A 20,653-nucleotide genomic window follows, 5' to 3' on the forward strand; every position below is an offset into this window, starting at 1 on the left:
ACATTATCCGACATATATATGGAGGCTTGATTAAACCTGGCTAGGTAGTCTAGTGGTAACGCCAGGAGGGCCGTTCCTACTGCGTTACTACCCGTGCTAGGCTAACGTTAGTCAACACACCCAGCACCAGCAGCAGGATGTCACGTTAGCTTGCTTGTCCGTTATGTTTCTGTCTTTTTTTTATTTTAGCCATCTATCTATGAATCTGAAAGATAACGACTGTATTGGTGATTGGCATGCCGTTGTGTGTCAATCCAACAGATCAGAACGAGACGAAACACGACAACACTTCTTCCCCCGGCATGTCAGACCAAGAGAAGGAGATGGCAGCAAGTGCACTTGAGGCATTCACGGTACCCACCGCTCACTCAGACTGAACAACAACAGCACACACACACACACACACACACACACACACACACACACACACACACACACACACACACACACACACACACACACTATTTATAATAAACCCCTGCGGTTCAAGTTGAAGTGGTTTATTTGTCAGATACGGATGTATATATATATAGTTTAGTGATACCAACTGCCAAGTGGCTCAGTGACCATAGCCGTCAACATGAGCTATCATATGTTTGATTGATGATCACAGGCCGGAAACTATGAGGTATCTCTGAAGCACCTTCAAATCCTGCAAGACCTGAATAAGGAGGACTACAAGATCGCCTTAAACAAAGCAATAGCAGAGTTTTACAAGAGCGGCCAGACCACTACAGGCACCTTGAAGCAGACACTTATTGCCATGAAGCATCAGGTGAGTGTCAAAAGTTTGTGTCCCAGTGGTACACCAGGTTAATGGTAGTGGCATACTCTGTGTTATCAATTTTAGAAAACTCAAACATAACTGGGAAGTGATTTGACCCATCCTCCCCCTTGTGGTATATTGCTCCAGGTCCACACCTCAGTGGAGGACATAGATGGCCTGGATGACGTGGAGAACAGTCTGCTGTACTACAATCAAGCCATCATTCACTACCACATGCGACAGTACTCCGAGGCCATCCTAATCGGCGAAAAGTTGTACCAGTTCCTAGAGCCTTTTGGTACGTTTCAGTGACTTACATGGCTGTTTGTTTAACGTGGCACTGAAGTGTCACTTGCAGTATGCTGAATTCACACGGCTATAGACAGTGGTGGAAATGGCCAGGTTTTACTGGGTGAGGTAGATGGGCTCCGGACGGCGGACGCAGACCCCACCCGTGTCTCCTTTTGATCCTGGAGGGGGACACTGAAATGCTAGGGGGTGGGGGGGGTCGGGCGCGTAGTGCTGACTGAAGATGTATACTTGGATTGTGAACTTAAGCTGTAATTATAAAGGTTTCACACCAGTGCTTAGTCAGGATACTCAGTCTCAATGGAAGGAAAAAAACAAGTGTTTATTACTAAATATTCCTCTGGAATTTGAGTTCTACTCCACCACTGGTCTAAACTGTTACTGATTATTTCATATAATGAGCTTTAGCTTGTGTGTCGCCACAGTTCGGCATGGCTTGATGGTTTCATTTGTCCCAGAAGAAAAGTTTGCTCTGGCGGTGTGCTTCTTGCTGGTGGACCTGTACCTCCTAACGTTCCAGCCAGAGAAGGCCCTGCACCTGCTGGCGGTCCTGGAGAAGCTCACCGTACAAGGAAACAACAAGAACGGCAAAGGCGAGGTAGGCATCCTGTGGAAATGGCACTGTTGTTAGAATAGCCCGTTCATTTCTGTTGTATTGTGCTTCATACATATATAATAAGATTCATGCGATTGTGCTTTGCTTATTCATGTCAGTGTGCACCGTAAGTGTGATTTGATGCTGGTGACGATGTCGTACACAATGTTATCGGCTTGAACTAATGCTGTATATCAGTATTTATTTTCTCATGTCATTCATGTCATGTATAGTTTGCTTTCAATTTGAGGAACAGCCGTTTGGGCTTAACTCTCCATTTGGAAGCGTAGTTTTGCTGTGTACCGTACAGTATGTGTGTGCTCACCCTGAGGTTGTCTGTCCAGGTAGTACTGGTGGCGAAGTGCAGGTTCTACATTCACAGGGACGCAGTAGCGAAGGCAGGAGACCTCATTCAGGATAAGATCAGAGAGCTGGCAGCAAAACAGGTTACTCAGACACACACTCTAGCTCAGGCCAGATAAGCACAGACCAGGCCAGGTCATGTATGTACATAGGTTTTGTCATTGTTCGTCACTCATTTCAATTTTACTTTATCTTCTTTGTAAATAGTCTGGGGAGCCTCTCATGTTCAAGATGCACAATGAATGACATGATATTTGAGACCTTACACATGCCAGATCACTTTGTTAATGATTTTCTTATTGTATATGTAATTGTTTGTCAATGTTGTCTAGTCTATTCTATTCGAATCTACCTGACTTTATTTTGTACTAATTGAGGTATATCATCCACTATCTATTCTAGAGTACCAACAACACAAACAAAGATGTTACTAGCCAGAAGGCTGAGTTCATAGCCATGATTGAGGCTGCCAAGTCTAAAATGCACCAGGTAAGTTCCCACCCAATACCTTCTCTGATATTATTTTGTGATCACTATCACGGAATAGTTTTCTAGATGTTTAGGTAAGTGTCTGATATTGTTCTTGCTGTCCACAGTACAAGGTACGAGCCTACATCCAGATGAAGTCCTCCAAGGCCTGCAAAAGGGAGATCAAGTCTGTGATGAACACAGCAGGGAATGTGAGTAATCAATCAATCAATCAATCAATCAATCAATCAATCAACCAATCAATCAATCAACCAATCAATCAATCAATTAATCAACTGCTTCACCCCATTCTTTCAGACTCTCTTTAAATACTCATATGTTGTATGGGCTGGAGATCATACCTTGCTCACTTTCTTTGAGAATTCACTGATCTAGATGTCACACTTTCACCTATCCAATCACGTTAGGTCAGAGACTCCCTCAGGAAGGGAGAGAAGGGACGAAACATGGCAGCTTGTGTCGAGTATTGAAACTGGGCCATGCTCGGTGTCTAAGAAACAAGGCAGCTTGTGTGGAGTATTGAAACTGGGCCATGCTCGGTGTCTACTCTGAAGAAACAAGACAGCTTGTGTGGAGTATTGAAACTGGGCCATGCTCGGTGTCTACTCTGAAGAAACAAGGCTGCGTGTGTAGAGTATTGACACAGGGCCATTCTCGGCGTCTATTCTGACGCGTGTCCTTCTTTCCTAGTCTGCCCCCTCACTCTTCCTCAAGAGCAACTTTGAGTACCTGAGAGGGAACTACCGCAAAGCCGTGAAGCTGCTCAACAGCTCCAACATCGCAGAGCACCCCGGGGCCATCAAGACAGGTGACTTCACATCACATACAAGCACACAGGCATACACGCGCAACTTCCTGCTCACAATTCAAAACTCAGTGTGACCGCTATTTACCCAGTAGCTCTTTTTGCTGTGGTAACAAGCACAAAATGGTTTAGGGCAAAGTTGAAATGCACCGTCTTTAACTAACAGATACTGTAGATGCTGCCATTTGTCTGATTAAGATGCTTCACCGTTTAGCAGACTTGATTGAATTGAAGTCTGTACCTGAGCATTCAAGTGATGGTTCTCTTAACTCACCCCACACTACGCGTGAGTTGATGATTCACACACATGCGCTCCTGCCTCCTTTCTCTCTCTCCCCCTGCAGGCGAGTGTGTGCGCTGCATGTTCTGGAACAACCTGGGCTGCATCCACTTTGCCATGGGCAAACACAACCTGGGCATCTTCTACTTCAAGAAGGCCCTGCAGGAGAACGACCACACCTGCGCTCAGCTGGGCGACGGCAGCAACGGCCAGTGTGAGTCCCCTGTGTGCGAGAGAGCTGTGTGTGTGCATGTCTGTGTGTGTGTGTGTCCGTGTTTCTTTTCCTCCCTCCCTTCGAGGAATTCCTGATGTGTTGCGACAGGATTAGTAACGGCTGTGTGGTAGAGCAGAGAGAAGGATGCATGTCTAGATATCTGTCATCAAAGTCCGATTTATCACCGTCACATTATACAGCTACAACGAGTAGTGAAATATTCTCCTGTTAGCTCTTAGATTGTGCACACACTAAGCAATATAGAGAGGTTAAAAAAGTATGAAGGGAAACGATGCATCATCAAGATACAAAGTATATACATGATGGGAAGGGATGCTGGGGCAGTAGGTGAGGTTTTGCAGTTGGGTTAGATAGGAAGGAAGTTGTATATTCACAAGTACATGATGTAGATATTCATATTCTACCGGGTATAAACATGTAAGGGATAACACATGACCAGCCAGTCATTTTCGAAAAAGCTCCCGTTAAAAAAAAAAAGGGAAAAAAAGGAAAAAAAGACCAGTCCAAAAAAAACAGCGCAGTTGTGGGTTAGGGTTGGAGTGTAGCTACTGAGCTTAGTCCAGAACATGCTCTTTGTACTGACCAATGAACCGCTCTCGTACCCGATGTGATTCCAGCTAAGAAGTTTGCGGGCATCCCCATGTGCGCGCTGCTGGCCAACAAGCGCTACGAGCTGCTCTACAACTGCGGGATCCAGCTGCTGCACATCGGCCGGCCCCTGGCGGCGTTCGAGTGTCTGGTGGAGGCCGTGCAGGTGTACCACTCCAACCCCCGCCTCTGGCTCCGCCTGGCCGAGTGCTGCATCGCCGCCAACAAGGGGGTGAGGCCGCGCGCCCGACCACGCCCACACCCACGCGCCCAACCACGCCCACACCCACGTCCACGGTCAGGCGCGCACGCGCTGACTCGCTCTCTCACTCAAAGATACTCGCTCGCTCGCTCACTCGCTCACTCACTCACTTACAGGCACTCTTTTTCTCACTCACTCACACTCAACTCACACTCACTCACTCACTCACTCACTCACTCACTCACTCACTCACTCACTCACTCACTCACAGGCACTCTTTTACTCACTCACTCACACTCACTCACTCACTCACTCACTCACTCACTCACTCACTCACTCACTCACTCACTCACTCACTCACTCACTCACTCACTCACTCACAGGTACTTTTTCTCTCTCTCTCCTCTCTCTCACTCTCTCTGGTTTCAGAGTTCGGAGCAGGAGAGCAAGGGCCTCCCGAGTAAAAAGGGCATAGTCCAGTCCATCGTTGGGCAGGGCTACCATCGCAAGATTGTTCTGGCGTCCCAGTCCACCCAGAACACCATCTACAGGTCAGACAGTATCCCTGATCCCACTCGGTCCTTCTGGTCCATAGACTGTCATTACCACGGCTGGCCAGTAGAGGGTGCAGGGTGACCACTGTTGAATGACATTGTATGGCAACATAGAGGTCACCATTGTGACTACAGTGGTTTGTGTCTGCCAATGCCCGTATGCTGTTTTGACTATATTATACATGACTATATTTCCGTGTGTATGTGAGCGCGCGTGTCTGTGTATAACCCATGGATGTATTAATAGAACTGGATAGGGTCACTCTATTCACTGACTGCTCGAAAAAGTGAAGCCCTATAAGACCGCGCCATCTTTGAAAGAAAAAAAAGATGTCATTTATACCTTTGACATGCGCAGTCAAAGGTATCAATGACGCATTCTTGTAGTCCACGAACAGATTGCGTTCATGTGAAATGCAAACGCGCGTTCATGGCTCTCCCCTCTCTGAGTTAGCAATGAAAAGCTGCTTGCCTATTAATCTACTTTTGTCAAATATATCCTTTGGAAAACACGTTTTTTTTCAAAGATGGCACGGTCCTATAGGGCTTCCCTTTAGATTTTGAATCCTGGGGGCCTAGTATAACCATACGTGTGTGTGTGTGTGTGTGTGCGTAGCGAGGGCCAGTCGGCCGCCATCCCCGTGGCCAGCATGGAGTTCGCAGCCATCTGTCTGAGGAACGGCCTGCTGCTCCTCCCGGAGAGCCAGCCCCAGCAGGACGGCAAGCCGGACAACGGCTCCAAGAGCTCCAGCCTGTCCGTCAGCACGGAGAGCGGCAGCGAGAACAGCGACGCCTGCAGGTGAGGGAGGGACGCACACACGCACACACACACACACACACACACACACACACACACACACACACACACAGTCAAACATGGAAACTATGACACATTGTGAGCTGACCTGTGTGTGTGTGTGTGTGTGTGTGTGTGTGTGTGTGTGTGTGTGTGTGTGTGTGTGTGTGTGTGTGTGTGTGTGTGTGTGTGTGTGTGTGTGTGTGTGTGTGTGTGTGTGTGTGTGTGTGTGTGTGTGTGTGTGTGTGATCCAGTGGGAAGGGTCAGGATGGGGACAAGTTCCTGTCCGCAGCCCCGTCCTCCCCTCTGAGGAAACAGGAGGTAGAGAACCTCAGGTACGGGTCGAGCAGCGTCACGTCACATGACATCACGCATGTGTTCCGCTACGTCTACCGCGTTCAGTCAAGTTACAGTATGTTACGTTACCGTTCCGTGTGCAGGTGCTCCATCCTGGCGTGCAGTGCCTACGTGGCGTTGGCCTTGGGCGACAACCTCATGGCCCTCAACCACGCGGAGAAGCTGCTACATCAGACCAAGCTGTCTGGCTCCCTCAAGTAAGGATCGATCGATCTCTCTCTCTCTCTCTCTCTCTCCCCCCCCCCCCTCTCTCCCCCCCCCCCCTCTCTCACTCTCTCTCTCTCTTTACCCCCACCACCGTCTTCCTTCCTTCCTCCTTCTCTCACTCCCTCTCTCCTCCTGCTGAAACAACATCACGAGTCGCTCCGCGTTGGTGCGCTAAAGGAGTCGTCATCCCTCAAACTCCGCCCCCAGGTTCCTAGGTCACCTGTACGCGGCGGAGGCGCTCATCTCGTTGGACAGGATCTCCGAAGCCATCGGCCACCTCAACCCCGAGAACGTCACCGACGTGTCCCTGGGGGTGTCGCCCAGCGAGCAGGACCAAGGTCAGCCCACCCTCCCTCAACGTCTACTACCTGGACTAGCCCTGATGATGATGAGGAGGATGATGATGATGGTGGTGGTGGTTATGAGGATGATAGTGGTGGTGGTGGTGATGGTGCTGATTATGATGGGGTTGGTGATGGTGGTGGTGATGGTGGGGGTGGTGATGGTGGTGGTGATGGTGGGGGTGGTGGGGGTGGTGGGGGTGGTGGTGATGGTGGGGGTGGTGATGGTGGGGGTGGTGATGGTGGGGGTGATGGTGGGGGTGGTGGTGGTGGGGGTGATGATGGTGGGGGTGGTGATGGTGGGGGTGGTGGTGGTGGTGATGGTGGTGGTGATGGTGGGGGTGGTGATGGTGGGGGTGGTGGTGGTGATGGTGGTGGTGATGGTGGGGGTGATGGTGGGGGTGGTGGTGGTGATGGTGGGGGTGGTGGTGGTGATGGTGGGGGTGGTGATGGTGGGGGTGGTGATGGTGGGGGTGATGATGGTGGGGGTGGGGGTGGTGGTGGTGGTGATGGTGGGGGTGATGGTGGTGGTGATGGTGGGGGTGGTGGGGGTGGTGATGGTGGGGGTGGTGATGGTGGGGGTGGGGGTGGGGGTGGTGGTGGTGGTGATGGTGGGGGTGATGATGGTGGGGGTGGTGATGGTGGGGGTGGTGGTGGTGGTGATGGTGGGGGTGGTGGGGGTGGTGATGGTGGGGGTGGTGATGGTGGGGGTGGGGGTGGGGGTGGTGGTGGTGGTGATGGTGGGGGTGGTGATGGTGGGGGTGGTGATGGTGGGGGTGGTGATGGTGGGGGTGATGATGGTGGGGATGGTGATGGTGGGGGTGGTGATGGTGGGGGTGGTGATGGTGGGGGTGGGGGTGGTGGTGGTGATGGTGGTGGTGATGATGGTGGGGGTGGTGGTGGTGATGGTGGGGGTGATGGTGGGGGTGATGGTGGTGGTGGTGATGGTGGGGGTGGGGGTGGTGGTGGTGATGGTGGGGGTGGTGATGGTGGGGGTGGTGATGGTGGTGGTGATGATGGTGGGGATGGTGATGGTGGGGGTGGTGATGGTGGGGGTGGTGATGGTGGGGGTGGGGGTGGTGGTGGTGATGGTGGGGGTGGTGATGGTGGGGGTGGTGATGGTGGGGGTGGTGATGGTGGTGGTGATGGTGGGGGTGGTGATGGTGGGGGTGGTGATGGTGGGGGTGGTGATGGTGGGGGTGGGGGTGGTGGTGGTGATGGTGGTGGTGATGATGGTGGGGGTGGTGGTGGTGATGGTGGGGGTGATGGTGGGGGTGATGGTGGTGGTGGTGATGGTGGGGGTGGGGGTGGTGGTGGTGATGGTGGGGGTGGTGATGGTGGGGGTGGTGATGGTGGGGGTGGTGATGGTGGGGGTGGTGATGGTGGTGGTGATGATGGTGGGGATGGTGATGGTGGGGGTGGTGATGGTGGGGGTGGTGATGGTGGGGGTGGGGGTGGTGGTGGTGATGGTGGGGGTGGTGATGGTGGGGGTGGTGATGGTGGGGGTGGTGATGGTGGTGGTGATGGTGGGGGTGATGATGGTGGGGATGGTGATGGTGGGGGTGATGGTGGGGGTGGTGGTGGTGATGGTGGGGGTGGTGGTGGTGATGGTGGGGGTGATGGTGGGGGTGATGGTGGTGGTGGTGATGGTGGTGATTATGATGTGGTTGGTGATGGTGGTGATGGTGGTGATGGTGGGGGTGGTGATGGGGGTGATGGTGCTGATGGTGGGGGTGGTGATGGTGGGGGTGGTGCTGATGGTGGGGGTGTTAATGATGGGGTTGGTGATGGTGGTGGTGATGGTGGGGGTGGTGATGGTGGGGGTGGTGATGGGGGTGGTGATGGGGGTGGTGGTGATGGGGGTGGTGGTGATGGTGGGGGTGGTGGTGATGGGGGTGGTGGTGATGGGGGTGGTGGTGATGGTGGGGGTGGTGGTGATGGTGGGGGTGGTGATGGGGGTGGTGGTGATGGGGGTGATGGTGCTGATGGGGGTGATGGTGCTGATGGGGGTGATGGTGCTGATGGTGTTGATGGTGTGATTCCATCCACAGGGTCAGACAAAGGTGATCTGGAGCCCGTCGAGTCCTGTGAGTGTACGATCACACACACACACACACACACACACACACACACAGTTTCTCCATGCACCCGTAGTCCCCCTGCCTGTCTGCGGTCGCGTGAAGAGTGGACAGCCGGCTGACCGTGTGTGTGTGTGTGTGTCCTCTCTGAGCAGCAGGGAAGCAGACGCCGCTGTGCTACCCCAGTACGGTCAGCTCTGCCCGCGCCATGATGCTCTTCAACCTGGGCAGCGCCTACTGCCTCCGCAGCGAGTACGAGAAGGCCCGCAAGTGCCTGCATCAGGTACACACACACCCGCAAGGGGCTGCCTAAGACACGCCGCCTGTCGTCAGTCCCGCACTTTGAGCACACCCACACACACACACAAACACAGACTTACGTGTACGCACCCACGTGACGCGTTGTGCCCCTTCCTCCTCCAGGCAGCCTCCATGGTCAACACTAAAGAAATCCCTCCTGAGGCTATTTTGCTGGGGGTCTACCTCGAGCTGCAGAATGGTGAGTCCTCTCACATGCACACACACACACACACACACACACACACACACACACACACACACACACACACTCATGTTTCTCTCTCTCGGTCACTCTTTCTCTCAAAGTGTGTGCAATCTACCTTCTGGTTTGATTATACTAGGTCACCTGAACAAGACTGTACTCACAGTATTTGCATAACAGTCATTGACCCGGGTTTGTAAAGCGGCTTCTAATCTCTCTCTCTCTCTCTTTTTCTCTCTTTCTCTTTCTCTTTCTCTCTCTCTCTCTCTCTCTCTCTCCAGGGAACACGCAGCTGGCTCTACAGATCATCAAACGCAACCAGCTCCTCCCCCCGTCGCTCGCCACGCCCTCCCCGGACACGCGGAGGAAGCCGGCCCCGCCCCTCCAGCCCTCTGCCCCCCTCCAGCCCATCCAGATGCCCTCCTCCTTCACACAGGTCCAGCGCAAATGAGACCCCCCCCCCCCCCCCCACACACACACACACACCCCTTAGACCCCTGTCCCGGCCCCATGCACGTCACCCCAGTACACACACACACACACACCTGTGGACCCTTCCTACAAGGCGATTTATTTATGGAGCTGCCCCCCCCCCCCCCCAGCATGACTACCCCCAGACCCCCCAGTATTCAGTCTCCCCCCTCCTGGGGAGAGCCTCAGAGGCACCCAGGGGAGGGGAGGAGCGAGGAGCTCCCAAGTGTGGACACTGTCTGTCTGTCTGTCTGTCTGTCTGTCTCTCTTTCTGTCTGTCTGTCTCTGTCTGTCTCTGTCTGTCTGTCTCTGTCTGCGGAGCAGCAGTGAGTCCCATTCATTGTCTGCTCTGATTTGTGACATCTGTAATTATATAGGCTATATGGTGACTCTGCTTCGGGACGAAATTAAATAGTAGAAAAATAAATTCTATTTGCACAACCCTGCTGTCTGAATCTTTTCTGTAGATGTTGGAGGAAATGTCGCACAGCCCTATTTAGCAAAGCCTTTCCACACCAGCTACATCAATGTATGTATGGAAACCAAATCTCCAGTACTGATTAGAACTAGGGTTGTATGACGTACAAGTGTGAAGTGATGGACTTCATAATTCCTGCCAGCTCAAAGCATATGGATGTTTCTGCTCACTTGGGCCTACGTTCACTTTAGGCAGTTGCTGTAGCGCCTCCATCAGGACTATTGTCCCACAATGCCAGCTGAGGACTTTTGGCATAGGACTGGACCTATGTGCAAAGGTTGGTGGTTTTTCATGCATGGGAAGTCAGACTTCCTAGGAAGATTCAGAATATTAGCAATAATGAGGTCCCGGCAGTTGAGCTGTCCGTAATAACCCACGGGCATATAACACAGAGACTATACTCAAACCCTAGCAGGACCCAGAGCCAGACATTACCGGTCCATCTCAGATCAAGAGCTCTTCCCCTGGTGCACTTCTGTAGATCTCGAGGGATTTTGAAATAATCATAGCCAGAAATCTAGATATAGGCTTTAAAGCATCAAATCCAACCGCACAATCAGTTTCTCTGATTTCATCAGTTTTATTATGGCGCTTCTTGGTATACACATCTCACACACCCTCACATGGCCTCTCAACACCAACTGCATCCTTAAAGTACAGCAGAGACTACTTGCTGAGGTGTCTTGAGTTTTAGTATGAGTACCAAAGCTCAACTTTTATCGATGTACCACTGCGAGTGTTCTGACGGGCTGTATCACAGTGTGGTTTGGCAACCTGACTGCTGACTACAGACTGCTAAGGACGGTAAATGGTTAATTTCACACACCAATGACGACAACTGCCATGCAAGGTGCTAGCCTGCTCATTGGGAGCAATTTGGGGTTCGGTGTCTTGCTCAAGGACACGTCAACATGTGAACAAGAGGAGCAGGGACTCGAACCGGCGACCCGCTCTACCTCCTGAGCCACAGGAAATGTGAAGATAGCAGCAAAAATCGTTGGCACAGAACTGCCACAACTTGACAACATTAACACTCGCAAAAGAAAAGCCCAAAATATTAAGGACACTCATGCTCTGCTCTCGCTCCTTCCATCTCAAAATGCTACTAAATCACACCCCACCGTCTCAGTAACAGTTTATTTCCACAGCCAGTCATGTTCCATGTTGTCACGTGTCCCTTTTGTTAAGGCAGAGAGAGACAAGTATTTCATTGCATTTTTAATACACATGGCAAAGTTGAACTAGAACTTGAAACGTACACAGTATGTATAGTTGTTGTACATAACCGTTTCCTTAGTAACAAAGTGTTCCAACTGATAAGACTGGCAACCGACCCCAAATACAGTAAAGCAAAAAAACAGGTGGTACATCACACCATCAAAAGTCTGTTTCGGCCATTGCGTTTCTATGGATACAGCCACTGATGGTGATTCTGTCCCACCAACAGTTGTACAACTTGCAATAGACATGATCGACATGCTCAACAAATAGCATATTCACAGACCAGACACTTAGTCCCATTGAAATAGTGCCACCTAATGGAGCAGTGAAACACAGCATAAAACACTGATTAATGTCTGCAGCTTTGTATGGCGAGCCCCTGACCATTCACCCCTTTGCCCTACACCGTGCCCCTTACACTTCATTTTGCGTGCTCATGTTTAGGGGCAGGGTCGTCCAAGTCCTCGAGGGTGTCAAGTGTAGGGGTAAGGGCGAGGGCTGCATAGCCCTCTAAACAGATTTTTCAGACCCACACTTCAAACCAAGGGCCACACATTTCCGAAAGGTCAATTATAGACCTTCTGATGACGTATCGGTCTTGAAGGGATGTCCCATTTCATAGGGGAAGATTTCAACCCACTAGCCCTTGACACTCTGTTCTGAGGGGCAAGGGATATGGGCAAGGTGTAGGGGTAAAAATAAGAAATGGGATTCAGCCCAAGTCATCTTTCTCACAGCTTCATCTCTGACAGTAAAATTCATATCAAATTCACCTATCTCAAGTTTGTCTACACAATTTCAAGTAAGGGGGTAACACGTGAACGCAAACGTCAACCCCCCGGGATTGTCTCAGAAAAATACAATTTCTCCAAAAATGTTGATAAAATCCATTCAAAACACGTTTAGCTTGAGTTAGTAAGGTGACTGCTGAAAATCAGCACACTTCATAACCACCCTCATATTCTTCTCCATTATAGTACACACAATAACAAAAATAGAATTCTCCTGAAAACTGACTGGCTTGAAATAGTGAATTCTTCCTGGTTACTCCCTGGCTAATATTGAAGCTAGGACCCTTTGATCCCGTAACTGCTGTCTGTCCACCTGTCCGTTGACCTGTCTTTATCTATCTACATCTCTCCGTCTATTTGTCCATCTGTGTGTCTGTCGGTCCGTCCACCCATTCACTCATCCATCCCTCTGTCAATTACCCTTTTCTTTCTTTATCTATCTATCTATCTATCTATCTATCTATCTGTCTATCTGTCTATCTGTCTGTCTGTCTATGCGTTAGTCCATCCTCCTCTCCAGGACAAGGATAAAGTGCTTGGTTTGTACTATGGTTCATCCCTGGGTTCAACCCAGGAGGTTATAGGGTCCAACAACCCACAGAAAGTCAGGCGAGTCACTGTGTCTGTAGTTGTGGTAGACTCGGTGTCTGTAGTTGTGGTAGACTCGGTGTCTGTAGTTGTGGTAGACTCGGTGTCTATACTTCAGTCACTGTGTCTGTAGTTGTGGTAGACTCGGTGTCTATACTTCAGTCACTGTGTCTGTAGTTGTGGTAGACTGTGTCTGTACTTCAGTCACTGTGTCTGTAGTGCTCCTTGGCTCAGCCCTTCCAGTGTCCCCTTTGTTGAGTCGGTGTGTGTGTGTGTGTGTGTGGTTCAGCCCCTCCAGTCCCAGGGTATGCAGAGGTCTCCGTCCTGCATGACGGAGTAGAAGTGGGACACGCGTAGCCGCAGGTCCAGCAGCAGGGAGGGTCTCTGCTCCAGCAGGCGTCCGCAGCACAGGATCATCTGACCGGAGCTCACGCTGGGCTCCTTAGACAGGCTGGCCAGGGCCAGGCTCTCCACACAGCCTCGCACCGTCTGCTCCTCCTCCGCCTGCAGTCTGGACACACACACACACACACACACACGCATGCACACACACACACGCACACACGCACGCACGCACGTGCACACACACGCACACAAGTTAAGAGCTTACGAAGCATGCAACACAGACACACACTAGGGCTGGGACTTTTGCTCCAAAATCATATTCGAAGTTCGTTTATTTATTAATAATAATATTCGAATATATTCGAATTATTATTAATAATATTTTTACCATTAAATTCTTACAGAAAGACCTACCTAGGTATTAAAATAAAGTTGTGCACATTCTGTCCACTAGTGGGCATTGTATCATAGGCAATATCGATAAGCAATGATGTTTTCTATTAATACATCCATGGTACGAGTTCACGGGTGGGAATGGTGCATTCGTTTGTGGTCGGGGTTGGCAAGTCGCAAGTGGCAAAATACCTACCTCCGACCTGTGTGCATTCGAGCTATAGCGAATGATATGATGATGATATGATATGATATTGACGTCAGCCGGCAACTGGGGGCTGAGAAACATATCCGAATTTGCGACGAGGAAGTGCGAGTTCATGCGGTGTTTTATTTAATCATTCCTAGTAGCAAGTCGCAATTTGCCACCTCCCAGTTATAAACGAATGCACCAGAAGTTACGGGTTTGACTGCCATTCCAGAGCATTTTCACGTGTAGGAGGTCGGAAAAACACGAGTTACGGGTTGCCTGGAACGCGCCGTGCTAACTAACGTCACCTCCTACAGGAGCCCAGGTGTCCAATAGCCTTGCTAATGAGCTCGCGATTGCAACTTCACCAGGCGTGAAAAACCCTCTGAATCTGAATCAAAAGCAACGTTTGCTAGCCAACACATTTACAAAAAATTATGCCTATAACAGGTTCGAATATTAAGGGCTGCCTAATATTCGTTCGAATACCAGTATTTCTGTCAATATTCGAATTATATTCGAATCCCGAAGTTCGGACTCCCAGCCCTAACACACACAGAGGGCAGCAGGGTGTGTGTGTGTGTGTGTGTATGTGTGTGAGAGAGACTCACTGGTTCTTGCGCGTGATTCGCCGGCGGGCCTCGCTGGCCTGGGTCTGGAGGTAGGCCTGCAGCTGGACCAGGTCACACGCCGGGGGGATGATGAAGTGACCCAGCTCATGCAGACTGGGACTGAAGCGGTCACTGGGACACACACACACACACACACACACACACACACACACACACACACACACACACACGGACACAGCATATACAGTACACACACACACACAGAGAGAGAGAGAGAGCGGTAAAGTGTGCTACAGAGATTCAGTCAGAGAGCTCTGCTCACGGCCGAGTCCTGCGAGCGCTGACCGAGACCATTATCATCCTCCGTGTCGTTACTAGGAGGTGGTCCTCTGGATGGCGAGCGGCCCAGTGCGGGGGGGGCGGGGGGCTCACCTGTCCAGGGTCATGGCCAGGCCCTGCAGACTGCGGGGGTGAAGGGCCAGCCTGCGGGGCAGCAGCCTCTTGTGGAAGGCGTTGAGGGCGGCGTAGTCGTCCTCCAGGGGCAGCACGGGCCCCAGCCTCTCCACCTGGACCACCTGCACCCCCCCCAGCAGCAGGCTGATCCGCTCCCTCAGCCGGCGGCTCTCCTGCAGCAGCGAGCGGTAGCTGGGGAGACGCTCGCACACCTGGGGGGGGGGACCGCACACACAGAACCACACACAGAACCACACACATTTAAACGATCAATCGCCCGCCCGCACATTAAAAACTCATGTTCTCACACACTTAATCAGTCACTCAAAACACAAAACCACACATGCACACACACACACACACCTTGGCCCACTGGTGATGGACATCCATGGTTCCCAGCATCACATGGCCTGAGGCGTTCATCCCTGATTGGTCAGTAAATAGTAGCGTGTGTCCTACGGGGGAAAGAGTTGGACGTGTCAGTTCCTGTTTCATCGCTGCAGCACTGAGATGGGAACCGCACGATACTGGGTGCACTCTTACTCTGTGGGGATCGTTTATGAAGCTTCCTTCTGTGTGTCTGTCTGTGTGTGTGTGTGTGTGTGTGTGTGTGTATGCTTGTGTGTGAGTATATGTGCGTGTTACCTCGCAGGTTGAGCACAGCCTCTGGGTATTGTTGAGTCATACGACTCAGACTCTGGAGCTGACAGCACCTGTGAGAGACTCCCCAGCTACGCTGCCACCTGCGGGAGGGAGGGGGAATCACACCCATGTTCATTTCTGATCAGATCAATTCAATTCACTTCAGAGTAAGATCAATACAATTCAGTTCAGATCAGTTCACTTCAGATCAATTGCATTCAGTTCACTTCAGATCACTTAAAATTAAAATCTGATCAAATCAATTCAGTTCAGATCAACAGTTTCAGTTGAAGGGAGGCAAGGAGCAGGCCAGGGATGACTAGGCAGTATTAATAGATCATCAAAGTCTCACAGAAACTGTGGCTGGTGTACTGTAACATTTGGTTACACATTACACATTTCCTACGAGTCAGTGTGACAGAGAGCAACAGTAACTGGTAATATATGCACTCTGGAAAAAGGTCCCAGACCAAAACATAGACAGTGACTGTCAATGAATGTTTATAGTGTGTGTGCGTGCGTTTGTGTGTGTGTGTGTGTGTGTGCGAGCATTCTTGTCTAACCTCAATCTTTAGTTTATCAGTCTACCTGATATCTTCCAGGGCAAACTTGCGACACAGCTCCTTCTTCAGCCTCTGTAGCTCCTCCCTGCGGGGGAGGCTGGCCTTCTGCTTCTTGGTGGCCTTCGCCTCGTTGTTCCTGAGCCACAAGCTGGAGCACAGGAGACAGATTATACCTAGTCCCGGACTACGACACACGTCAGGGTACATAGATTATACCTAGTCCCGGACTAAGACACATGTCAGTGTAGGTAGATTATACCTAGTCCCGGACTAAGACACATGTCAGTGTAGGTAGATTATACCTAGTCCCGGACTAAGACACATGTCAGGGTACATAGATTATACCTAGTCCCGGACTAAGACACATGTCAGGGTACATAGATTATACCTAGTCCCGGACTACGACACATGTCAGGGTACATAGATTATACCTAGTCCCGGACTACGACACACGTCAGGGTACATAGATTATACCTAGTCCCGGACTAAGACACATGTCAGTGTAGGTAGATTATACCTAGTCCCGGACTAAGACACATGTCAGTGTAGGTAGATTAAACCTAGTCTCAGACTAAGACACATGTCAGTGTAGGTAGATTATACCTAGTCCTGGACTAAGACACATGTCAGTGTAGGTAGATTATACCTAGTCCCGGACTAAGACACATGTCAGTGTAGGTAGATTATACCTAGTCCCGGACTAAGACACATGTCAGTGTAGGTAGATTAAACCTAGTCTCGGACTAAGACACATGTCAGTGGAGATTGGGAGTCCCAGAGTAAAACAGTGCAGATAGATTATACCTAGTCCTGGACTAAGACACACGTCAGCGGAGATAGTTTACACCTAGTCTGGCTGCAACACGTCAGCGGAGATACAGACATGAGCAGGTAGGAGGGAACCTGAGACCACCGGGTCGACCCGAGGTCCAGGTGATGACAGGCGATGGTGTAGTCAACTAGCCGTGGTGTTGAGAGGTGACGCTGTAGTCAAGGAGATGTGGTGCTGTGCCGTAGCTACCGGAGTGTAGTCGAGGCGATGCTGTACCTACCTGAGTGTGGGCTCCACCCTCTTGGCCTGCTCCAGTTCCTGCTCCGGGTCTCTGAACCCGGTGAAGGAGTAGTACGTTTTGTCCCATTTGATGGGCCTGCAGGGAGGAGCAACAGAGGCCAGTGAGTGTACATATCCTATATGTATAACTTGTTAATGTATATCGAACCCATTCAGGGACATGATCCTTTCAGGGACAATACAATTTATGCTAATCTAATATGCAGTGATGTATTTTGGCCAGGTACAGGGTATAAACACTGAATCAAAATGGAGGGAATACATAGACACAAATTTAATTTAAACGCATTTAATTTCATTCTGACCAGCGTCGTCCCTGCCCCGCCCAGGCCGGGCGCGTACCTGTATAAGGGACTTCCTGCCTGGGTGGGAGGAGTCTGCCTTGCGGCCTCCGTGCCGGCCTTCAACCCCTTCATGTGTTCCACAGACAGACTGCAGCACTGCAGCACGTCCATCACTGTGCTCAGCATGTCCCTGGCCTGCAGCGTGAAACTCACCAGACGGAACCCTGGGAAATGTAGGCAGGCCAGCAGAGTTGTATTCGATGAAGACTATGAGAACAGCTTATGTACAAATGAGTCTTCGTGTCATGGGAATGATTCTGTATCCTCCAGACATTAGACAACACGGTTTTACTAAGAACCTGTAAGTCATAGAGCCTCAACTCAATTGAAGCCAGTGCCAATCTAAGAGTATCACTGAGCATGATGTTATGCAGTAAACATGGTACCAGTAGGAGGGAGAGACTGACTGGAGTCAGTCGGAGCATCATGGCTTCCCTTGGCTTCCCTCACGTAGAATGTCAGCTTGGTGGGCTGTACCGATCGCATCCCAGGCTTCTGAAGACTCTCCAAGTACCCATTCAGCCTCTTGAGAGAATTCTCATTCACCTCCTGCAGGAGAGAAACACAATGGATTAACAGTGTTCTTCAGAACTTGTGTCTTTGATTCTTTGTCATGTCAGATTTGGGGGAGAAGTTCTGAGCTTTGAGAAGGTGGTGAGAGAATGACAGGAACCAAACATCCAAGTCTCCCAAGCAAGTGAACAACCAATAGGAACACAGGACTCCTACAATTCAACCACAATATAAAGCAGGTTAAGAGGTTCCATGATACACTGAGGCGTGTCCTGTTTGTCCCTCTGGGAGACCCTCACCCTTTCCCTGGGGTGCTGTCCGAAGAAGTCGGGGTGTACGGCGAAGTAGAACGGCCGGAGAGCGTTGGTGGCGTCCGCCCCAGAGAGAGCCCTCAGCTGGATAAGGTGAGAGCCCACTCGTCCGTTCCTCACTCTGGAAAACACAAACGACCAGACAAGACACAGGAATTAGGCCTAGTTTTATCTTCAGCACAACACTGATAAGAAAGCACAGAAAAATGAAAATGCAAACATGCAGAAAAGCATCTGCCCCTACCAGGGGCTACACGGTGCTTGAGGATAAGGTGAGCATAGTTTAGTTTAGGATGCCTAAACTAGGAAGTTTAAGCTAGAATGCGGCACTACCTGCTGGCTGCCATGGTAACCTCCATCTGTCGGAGTTCAGTCTGCTTGAGGGTTTGGGTACGCCCACACTCCCATATAAGGCCGTAGAAGAACGCCCCGTGTTGCTGATTTAATCTAATGAAGCGTGTAGTTTGACTCAGGTGTGGCCATGCCTCTATGGGAGGAGACACATTCAGCTCTGAGCTGCTACTTTTTCCCTAATGTCCTGGTGTCTGATTGATTATCTTGGTTTCTTTTCACCAGATTATATCCCCCATTAGCTCACTGAGATAGCCGACGGTGTGCAAACTCAGTCTCTGAGCTGCCACTGTGGATGTGCCAAATGGCCTGAGGCCAGTCGGTAACACGTCTGCCACAATGGGCCTGTTGGGCACAGTCCCATCTCTGACACTGACAATATCATGTTGAGTAGTTTATAAAATGACTTTCACAACCCGTTAGGGGGTAGTTCATTTGATGACATACATTCGCAACATGCATCCTGCTCGGCCACATCAACTCAGACTGACCCTGTCCTCCCTGCCTCCCCCTAGAGGTCCCTCCCAACCTCAGAGCTGCTGGAAATAACAGACTAGTCGTCATGCATCCATGGGTGCCCAGAACGTACCGTATGGGCTTACAAGACTGATTTTCAGACATACTACAACATGGTGTTTGCAGCATAGGCATATTGCTGCATATTAGGCCTATTCATTAATATGAATACACCTAACACCACAACACTCCCATCTGGAACAAGTACCTCAGGTAGCTCCGTCGGTGTCTTAACTTACCTCACGGCACAGCGCAGGAGAGAGCTGACAGACATGGCTGGTGTAGCCTGCTAGCTGGGGAACATCAGACAGCTGACAACTGGTGCACAGGCTGCTCCCCTGGAAAGGAACAGGTGTAGGTGTCCATTCTTGTCTGTGGGTTGCATGTGTGTATTTACAGGATACTCTTTGAAAAAAGGCCTTCCCTGAATAAATAAAAGATATATTAAAAAGTCACAATCTCAAATATGTTCAATCCACTTTGGGGAGTTGGCACATGAGTGTCTTGTAATAGACAAGACAGTTGTACAGTCTAGGCAGGGATTCAATAAGTAGACTATAGCCTACTATTGTCTGCGTTAAGTCTGTGGGACAAACTAGAAAGTAGAAAATGTACAGCAACGTTCCTGCAACTATCTAAACGGCTCATATAACATACTGATCGCTTCTGCTGCTGTCCTGGTTAGCTGGCTGGTAGGTCATATCTAGGTCATATAGTTATAGCACCATCTACAATAGCAGATGAAATGAGCAAAACCAATCCAAACGTCCAGATCACCCATGAAAGTGAACAAAGCTAGCTAGGGCGCAATTTGATTTGGACCTACCTAGTTTTCATAACCTCCTAGTCCATGTGTCACCGATTAGTTGAGCAAGCCAGCCACCTAAGTTAGCACTAGCTTCCACAAAACAGGTCTTGACTACTGTACATAGGGGCTACAAGAAAGGTCAGACTAAACAGTAACGTACAGTGACTAACGTTAGCGACCGCATGTCAAAATAGTTATCCAATTTTACCAACGTGTAGTCAAGCTAAAAGCTTGTGGCAAAATGTTATCCAGCTATCTAACAAGGTACCTTGTCCACATTCTATGGCAGTGATTCCTGCTGTATGTATTTTATATTTAATCAGACAGAAGCAATCGCACTGCAGACAGTACCTACCGATAGACACTCTACTTTATTACTGGGGTTATTCTGCCATCTGCTGGTAATATTAGGACATTGCAGGCAATAACTGGACAGTGTAAAATAAATTATAGCAAAGCAGGGAGCGAAGGGCAAATACTAAATTATGTGCAATGTGTATATATACAGTATATGTGCAATGTGCTAATTATATGTGCAATGTGTAAATATATAGTGTGTAAATA

The 20,653-nt window shown here is 50.1% G+C and overlaps 2 protein-coding genes across 4 annotated transcripts in view; one reads left to right on the forward strand and one right to left on the reverse strand.

The window, feature by feature from the left end:
• The window catches only part of cnot10 (CCR4-NOT transcription complex, subunit 10), a 10,754-nt gene extending 487 nt beyond the window's left edge, over window positions 1–10,267 (forward strand). The window contains exons 2-19 of one of the 2 annotated variants that reach the window (XM_084444130.1): window positions 262–353; window positions 614–775; window positions 914–1,064; window positions 1,534–1,673; window positions 2,436–2,522; window positions 2,630–2,713; window positions 3,213–3,330; window positions 3,672–3,821; window positions 4,460–4,662; window positions 5,062–5,183; window positions 5,803–5,985; window positions 6,237–6,317; window positions 6,423–6,536; window positions 6,754–6,884; window positions 8,939–8,974; window positions 9,121–9,248; window positions 9,389–9,464; window positions 9,749–10,267. In XM_084444130.1, coding sequence (XP_084300256.1) covers window positions 262–353; window positions 614–775; window positions 914–1,064; window positions 1,534–1,673; window positions 2,436–2,522; window positions 2,630–2,713; window positions 3,213–3,330; window positions 3,672–3,821; window positions 4,460–4,662; window positions 5,062–5,183; window positions 5,803–5,985; window positions 6,237–6,317; window positions 6,423–6,536; window positions 6,754–6,884; window positions 8,939–8,974; window positions 9,121–9,248; window positions 9,389–9,464; window positions 9,749–9,918 — 2,228 coding nt within the window. In that variant the 3' untranslated portion in view covers window positions 9,919–10,267. The remainder of the gene's footprint in view (window positions 1–261; window positions 354–613; window positions 776–913; window positions 1,065–1,533; window positions 1,674–2,435; window positions 2,523–2,629; window positions 2,714–3,212; window positions 3,331–3,671; window positions 3,822–4,459; window positions 4,663–5,061; window positions 5,184–5,802; window positions 5,986–6,236; window positions 6,318–6,422; window positions 6,537–6,753; window positions 6,885–8,938; window positions 8,975–9,120; window positions 9,249–9,388; window positions 9,465–9,748) is intronic. The other variant, XM_084444131.1, reaches the window with a different exon arrangement.
• Window positions 10,268–11,689: 1,422 nt separating this feature from the next.
• On the reverse strand, window positions 11,690–20,239 carry tcaim (T cell activation inhibitor, mitochondrial). 2 transcript variants are annotated; one of them, XM_084445115.1, is made up of 12 exons: window positions 20,108–20,239; window positions 19,521–19,619; window positions 18,403–18,535; window positions 17,977–18,139; window positions 17,589–17,754; window positions 17,227–17,322; window positions 16,200–16,322; window positions 15,615–15,712; window positions 15,333–15,424; window positions 14,949–15,181; window positions 14,556–14,687; window positions 11,690–13,527 (listed from the first exon to the last, which is right to left on the reverse strand). In XM_084445115.1, the coding sequence occupies exons 2-12, from the start codon at window positions 19,553–19,555 to the stop codon at window positions 13,302–13,304; spliced, it is 1,497 nt and encodes a 498-aa protein (XP_084301241.1). In that variant the 5' UTR covers window positions 19,556–19,619; window positions 20,108–20,239; the 3' UTR covers window positions 11,690–13,301. The 2 variants fall into 2 exon arrangements, with proteins under 2 accessions (XP_084301241.1, XP_084301242.1); XM_084445116.1 differs by lacking the exons at window positions 19,521–19,619; window positions 20,108–20,239 and adding an exon at window positions 18,748–18,821.
• Between the last annotated feature and the right edge of the window lie 414 nt (window positions 20,240–20,653).

Source organism: Borostomias antarcticus (genome assembly GCF_949987555.1).
Source record: "Borostomias antarcticus genome assembly, chromosome: 10".
In the NCBI taxonomy this organism is placed as follows: Eukaryota; Metazoa; Chordata; class Actinopteri; order Stomiiformes; family Stomiidae; genus Borostomias; species Borostomias antarcticus.

Bases quoted from the DNA above. Each gene is read 5' to 3' on its own strand.
- tcaim (XM_084445115.1), bottom strand. From the start codon at position 19,555: ATGTCTGTCAGCTCTCTCCTGCGCTGTGCCGTGAG. The intron at 17,323-17,588 runs GTACGCGCCCGG...TCCTCCCTGCAG, and splicing joins GCAGGAAGTCCCTTATACAG to GCCCATCAAATGGGACAAAA. The intron at 13,528-14,555 runs GTGAGTCTCTCT...GTGTGTGTCCAG, and splicing joins CGAATCACGCGCAAGAACCA to ACTGCAGGCGGAGGAGGAGC.